This window comes from Manacus candei, unplaced genomic scaffold (genome assembly GCF_025592945.1).
Source record: "Manacus candei isolate 608988 ecotype Guabito, Panama unplaced genomic scaffold, ASM2559294v1 h1tg000028l, whole genome shotgun sequence".
NCBI lineage: Eukaryota > Metazoa > Chordata > Aves > Passeriformes > Pipridae > Manacus > Manacus candei.
The window spans coordinates 35,832,813-35,839,834 of NW_026138076.1; the positions used below are offsets into that span (position 1 = coordinate 35,832,813).

The 7,022-nt window shown below is 45.2% G+C and overlaps 1 protein-coding gene across 12 annotated transcripts in view; it reads right to left on the reverse strand.

The window, feature by feature from the left end:
• PDLIM5 (PDZ and LIM domain 5) overlaps positions 1-6,550 on the reverse strand; it is a 126,635-nt gene extending 120,085 nt beyond the window's left edge. For 2 of the 12 annotated variants that reach the window (XM_051789772.1, XM_051789771.1), the window contains exons 1-2: positions 4,266-4,382; positions 3,446-3,581 (exon numbers count right to left, since the gene is read on the reverse strand). In XM_051789772.1, the coding sequence (XP_051645732.1) occupies positions 3,446-3,541 (96 nt within the window). In that variant the 5' untranslated portion in view covers positions 3,542-3,581; positions 4,266-4,382. Of the gene's footprint in view, positions 1-3,445; positions 3,582-4,161; positions 4,236-4,265; positions 4,494-5,180; positions 5,298-6,409 lie in introns of those variants that run through there. The other 10 variants (XM_051789763.1, XM_051789764.1, XM_051789762.1 and 7 more) reach the window with 10 other exon arrangements.
• Between the last annotated feature and the right edge of the window lie 472 nt (positions 6,551-7,022).

The window sequence follows — 7,022 nt, forward strand, 5'->3', positions numbered from 1 at the left end:
AAGTAGCTGACTTTTCAGCCACCTGTGTTATTCAGAAACAATCCATTCATTCATGTGACAACAATCGCATTATGACAAATGTCATTTCACATGACTACATATATTACAGGGAAAAAGTCTGAATCTTAATCATTTCCTACAATGGTTACTTTACAGCTAGCAAATCATAACCCTTGCATGTCAGCAATTTGTTCTTATCTGCTCTAGTTTTCCTTTTTTTTTTTTTTGTTTTTTTTTGTTTTTGCATCACAGCATAGGTCTTAAGGAATGAGGAGAACAGTTGCTTCTTTTACACAAATCACCATGTGGAAAAAGTGAGAGTAGCAACTGAGAATAATCTAAGTTTGCATACCTTGGCTCTAGTAATTTCTGCCTTCTTCACTGTGAGCTAAGTGCTCACAGTTAGCAATCTCTCCTTATACAAGTACCACCTCAGAATTAACTACCTGGAAGCCCTACAGTACAGTCACTTGCAGTGGCCTGAGCCACTTTAACACTTGGCTGTTAATAAACCTCAGCCCACCCTTTATTCCTGATTACTTTCAGAGCAACTTCCTTCCCTCCAGCCCTTCTTTCACGAGAGCCATACCGTCCATCACGCTCCCATCACTGCTCCCATACTGCTTCATTCACCCTGCTGAAGTCCAGCCAGATACGTAACAAGTACCACCTGCATTTGTGTTATACTGATATATACACACTAACTGTATATACTTCATATATGTACATGTAACTGTGTGTATATATAGTATACACTTATACTGATAAAACTGTACTAACTATAAGGCTATACCCCCAACATCACACGTATCCCTTACAGTGAAATGTGCACAGCTGTTAAAGTATACAGATAACTTTAAAGCAGGCAGAGAGCTCTAGCAATTAACTGACATAGCCCTGCAATAACTGCTGCTATTGGTTATGATGTTGCAACTAGTCTGCAATATACTAGCTTATGAAAAATCAAATGTTACTGCTATCCTTGCACTACTGTTACCCTGTTAGACATTAGCTAACCATAAGAATTTCATCTGAGAGCACAAAACAGGCTCCTTTTTCTTTACAGAGGGAACAAGGAATGCGCCCATTTAAACTGCATTCTGTACAAAGTCGAATAACTTACTAAAAACTTTCTCCAAGGAACCATGAGATCTTAATTTGTTCAAATCATCAGGGAGGAGATTAACTTTTCAGATAAACAGTTTTAGAAACCAGTGTATTATCTGTGCTTCATAAACTATACTTTATTTAAACTTAATTTCAAAAGTTTAAACTAAAGCAGGAAATTAGCCCTCAGTAACCCAGCCAGATTCATCTTCAGCATCTAGAGGACAAACTAAAAACAAAACAAAACCAAATAGTCCTCTTTGCCAAGGAACATAATTCTGCTGTCTCATTACTGTTTTGCTAAAATAATTTAATTAGCAGCCTTCGGATACAGGAAGGAATTTATGCTACATCAGGAAAAGAAGGGCTTGGGGGGGTGAATTGTACACACTGTTCTAGCATACCAGGAACATGGTGTTGAATTCTTCCAGCTATCAGGCCAAAGCTGGACTGGCATGCCAGAAGTAAGCATTTTTTTGATCCAAAGTAGGGGGGGTAAAAAAAAAAAAAAAAAAAAAAGGCACCAGGCAGTCTAATACTTGCATACTCTGAACTGTGAGTAGGAAGAAACAGCTCACCTGAGGAGCAGTGCCAAGGTATAGTAAGTGAACTGGATATTGTGCTTCCCCCACCCATGCACAAATTAAAGTCCCAAAACCATACTGGTCCCCATTGTTCACTATGTTCTGCTCTTGTGGGCACTGACATTTGTCATTCGGGAATCCCATAACTGAGGCTTTTATAGGTAGCTATTTAGGCCAATTCCCCCAGGCTACTTCATGCAACAGCATATTTGATTCCTGCAATAAAGTTGTAGTCTAGGCTAATTTCAACATATGTTTCCTCTTTTAGATGGGAAGCCTGCTTACAGCAGGACTGCACTCCAGATCTCCAGAACAACAGAGGCCTCTACAAAAAAGTATTACTCTATCCTGAAACTGGTTGTTTAGTATGGCTTACTGCCTGTAGTGCCTAATTTCTAGTCAGCATCACACACAAGGACCCTATGCAGACAAGGTCCTATGCTTTTGCAAATCTTTGTCATGAAAGCCCTTCTACCATCAAATCAGAAGAGAGCTATCTGCATGCCCAGTTCAAATTTCTCAGTAGTGTACGAGTAACAGCTAATCAACAAGAAACTGAGTTACGGTTTAGCTTGAAAGTCCCTGGAATTCAGGAATAAACTGCTTCTTTCTTCTTTTGCAGAGCCAAACTGTATTTTATCCTCACCAACATAATCCATGGGTGGATAGGATAAGCCAAGTCTAAATGAACTGGCAGAGTTTGTATCGCTAGTTAAGATTAGCTAAAAATATCGCCATGATGCATAAACCCAAATAGAAACCTGCACCATCTACCAGAGCAGTATCAATTCTGCAGTCCCAACAGGTGTAAAAAATAATTCATCTTTGTCACTAAACTACATGAATATGTAGGAGGAAGAGAGCTGTTGACAGAGAAGGGGCATTTGTACACAAATTCAAAGGCACCAAGGTACAGAGCCATCAGAAGCCAGTTTCTTCACCCAGAGATTTCCAATAATCCAAGAAGCTCAATACTGTAAAGTCTGTCCCTACATTTTACGTGCAAAGTGCTTCAGCCATCTGAGAAAGGCTTTGAAACTCAGCCCACACTGAAAGACAAGCCTTCCCTGAAAACATAGTTTTAAAGTAAAAAACTAGTTAGACAGTGCCTGGGTACAAGGATCATATTTGTTTTGACTTAGTTCCTCAAATCCTTTGAATACCAGTTCAGAGCACATACTCTATAAAACACTCATGAGAAACTGGCACGTTCACTCAGGCACATATTGATGAACTGCTATTTACAACTCCTGTCATTTAAGTACCTTTTTATTGCAAAGAGTAGGATTTGTAACAACAGACACAGAAGATCCTCAAGCAGCTAAGAGCTGCTGAACAAACAAGGGTAATAAAAGTGATTTTTTTCCCACTGCTTCCCATTTGAACACCACAGGCTCAGCCCCGCACAGTAAATTGCTTGCTTCCTGTCAGCCTCCAACTTCTGCATCTCTGTTTTCTGGATGGGAGCAGGGAAGGCAATTCAAGGGTAGTTTCTTTTGTTTGTTGCATAAACAAGTGCAGATAAAACAACCATTTCAAATGAACCGGTCCTTCTTAGGATAATTTTCTTGGAGCCTTCATACAACAAAGATTTATTTTCCCAGTTCAAACCCCTCCTCCGACCCCCAACAGTCCTTCATGCCACCGGGCAAGTTGAGCCCCAGTCTCTGTAATTAATGGCTTTGTCTGAAGGTTGTGGTTTTGCCACAGCCAAACAGATACCCACATGCAGGAAAAGAAGTGAATGCACTTACTCGAGAAATAGACAGAGGGACATTGAAATCCTTGCCCCCTTGAAGTCTGAAACCCCAGGGAGCCGGCCCAACCAAAGACACGCTGTAGTTGCTCATGATGTTTAGTATTCAAGGACCAAATCCAAGGAACTGATGCCTGCAGAAGAGGATTAGAGTTTTAATTTAATGACGATAAAAACAAAAGGTACTGTTTGCCATTTTGAAAGCTCTCTTTCTTTGGCTGTATTCCCCTCCCCCAAAATCAGCCAAAAACCCTACACCAGGTCTGTCATTGTGCTTTTATTCCTCACATGTTTTCCTCCATAGCTTAGAAAGAAACATAACTAGGGAATGGGTAATATGGACTTGGAGAACTCACAGGGCCAAAATATTTGACAACTACTTCTTAGTAAAAAAACAGCGTGTGTGGTGAAACTCACACAACATTAAAGCTCATCTTTAAAAAAAGCCAATATTGAGAGAAGCATGAATTGATATATTCCTTAAACCCGAGTATGGAAGACATTAGCACTACTGGCATATTCATTTCTAACAAAATTAATATCATATGCTGCCATGTCATCAGCTCAAAGCTTATTTCTAAATACAACAATGTCAAAGCATCCCAACTTTGAAGTTAATCAGAAGAAAATAAAATCCCTGTGAGTTTTTTATTTTTATAGCATAGCTTCAAGTGGTAGAACAATGTCACAGACAAAACAGATATTAAAACCAACCCTCAAATGAAAGCTGTGAACTAAAGCAAAATATCCACAGCTGCAACTCAGTGCTAAGCAAAACCCATACATCTCCCTCTCTACAAATGTGGGCTACAAATTACCTTTAAAAGGCAACCGAGGCACTTAATTGCTGTTCAGCGTCAAAGATAAGGGCTTCAGTTTCACCTCAGATAAGCGATGTTACAATGACATCTTAGGTAGTGGATGCCGTCTATTTTTGTATAGTTGAAGCCAGGCAGGAGCACACCAGGGCGGGCTGGTGTAAGACTACACCGGGGCACAGCCAGATTCCATACTCGTATAGGGACATTTAAGGTGGACCTTCAGTCAAGCAGCAGCGAGTTGGCTGCAAACCCCACCGAACTCTTCAAAGTCCGGTTTTAGCTGTTCATACACGGCAGGGCGGGGGGGGGGGCGGGGGGGTGCTGTGTCAGTTTTTTATAGGTGGTGGATTTTTCTCAAACACAGCCCACCCTCAAGGACCACGAGAGTAGGGCTGTCACACAGCCCCCGTCGGCATAGGGATGTCACTCCCCAAGAAAGCCACCCATAACACACCTTTCTGGGTACTCCTCCAATAGCAGCAGAAATCCACACTGCTCAGACTTCGTTCTAAATCAAACAGTGAACTTTATTCACATCGACGGCCACTCAGGTAACCAGAGCAGGGCTGCTGGCATTGGGCAGTACCAGATACATATTAGGAAGCAGAATTTGGAGCTTGTAACAGAGGTGCCTGTGTACCTGGGCCATTCCCAACCTGCCCCTGCCTGTTGGCATCCAGCAAAGGGATAGCTCTGACCCCAGGCACTGACTCAACACACCACTGAGCTCTCATGTGGCTAAAGAGGAAGAAAAGTCCCCACCAAGTTTGAGATAGGATTTTTAGGGGGCTTGCTCACCGCTAAAGTAAGAACTAAGTTTTTTAATTGCCCTGTGCAAGGAACTGTGTAAAAAGAGGATTTAAATTAGTCACAGATTTCTTTCTGCATAAGAATACAAATACTTTTCACTACCTTTAAATGAAATCCACTGCAGTGACAGGTCACTGTAAACTATGAGACCGCAGAAAAGCAAACCACATCTAATGACCAGCACACATGCAGTTGTTCGGCACAGGCAGAAGGCTTTACCTGTCAGTTGAAACGAAAGCACTTGTTTGTTTGCTTGTTTGTTTTAAACTAAGTAACAGTTGTAACTGTTGTAGCTGTAACTAATTACAATTACAGACCTAGAAAAGAAATTGAATTATATTGGAAAGGATACTGTTCTTTTGCATTGGCAACTAGAAACAGGAGACTGCATGCTGAAATACCGTGCATCACTCTCAGCATCACTCATTTTTCCTTTCTCATCCCCTTAATCCTGACATGTCTGCATCTCTAGGCTTACAAATACACCAGGAAGGAATGGTAAATGAAGAAGATCCATTCAAAGTTTTATTTAACTAATTTCTTAAAATATGTCAGAGCAACAGCTAACACTTCAACCCACCAACCCCACTTCACGTGGGGAGCATTGTGAAAACACACCAGCTAAGGGTCAAATTGTGCAACTCTCCTTTAGATGATCAAACGTTCGGTGGATCTACTTCTGGAAGGGTGAATTTCAAAATCCAGGCAGAAACGCCGGCCTGCCCCACTGCCGGCCAGGACACAGAGCAGCAGGGACGCAGCAGTGCCCAGCGGGGCTCTCCCCTCCCACCCCCCCGGGAAAAGTAGCTGTGCCGGAGGAAGGGCTGAGGGGCAGCGCTAGCACAAGCTCCTGTACTCTGCGGCACCCCCTTTGCACAACTCGCCGGGACGAGTTGCTCCAGGGCCACGCCAGGCTGGGGGGACCAAACACCCCACGCCAGCCCCCCCAGCGCGCTCGGTCTCTGTTCCAGGCACTCCAGAGGCACCCCAGCGTGCAGCCCCACCTGTGCCACAAAGCCCGGGGACCGGGGCACACCAGAACCCCACGCCCGAGCAGCCCTACGGGGACCTCAGCGCGCTCGGCTCAGGGCAAGGAGCCCCGCCGGTGTCCCGCAGCTCGGGCTCCCCGAGGCGCTGCGCCGGGGCATCCCCGCCGGGCGCTCCGCAGCCGCGACCGACTGCGCGCCCCCGCTCACAAAAATAAAACGAAAAGAAAATAAGCACCGTCAAGCTTTAAAAACCGCGTCCAGCCTACCGACTTTTTGCTCAATCCCCCCTTTCCCCTTCTCCGCCCCCCACCCTGTTTTTTGCCGCCCCCGGCAGTCACTCACCCGGCGGTGAGGCACAGCGCGGAGCGGCGAAGACACCCGGAGCGCGTCTCGTCTGGGAGGCGGCAGCTCCGTCCCCCCGGTCTTGTTTTCACTTCCGTCTCCCGCCGCTCCTCCCCTGGCCCGGCCCGGCCCAGCCCTGCCCGGCAGACACGGGATGGGACGGGACGGCGGAGCGGGGCAGGGGCCGGAAAGGCTCAGGGGCGCCGTTCCCCACTTTTATTGGGTTTTGGTTTTTTGATAGTAAAACGCTCGCTTTCACCCAGCTTTGCTTTACACACAAGTAGCTCAAGGCGCACCTGTGAAACGCAAGGGCGAGCGGGAAGGGGCTGATCCCCGTGTGCCGCTCCAGCTCCTGCTCCGAGGGAAGGGGCTGCTGCGCCGGGCAGAGAGGGGGGAAGCTGCTAGGGCAGCCTGCAGCAGAGCAGGAGACCTTGCAGAAAGAGGCAGTTTGGTTTATTTAATGGGGAGTAATGTGAGAGTTGACAGGGATGTCCTTGCCTCCTGAGTGCATCAAAGTGGGGAACAGCAGCGAGGCAGAAGAGCTGTTCAAGTTAACAAAAAACGCTGGCACAAGAACAAACAGGTATAGAGTAGCCATGGATAAATTCAGCTC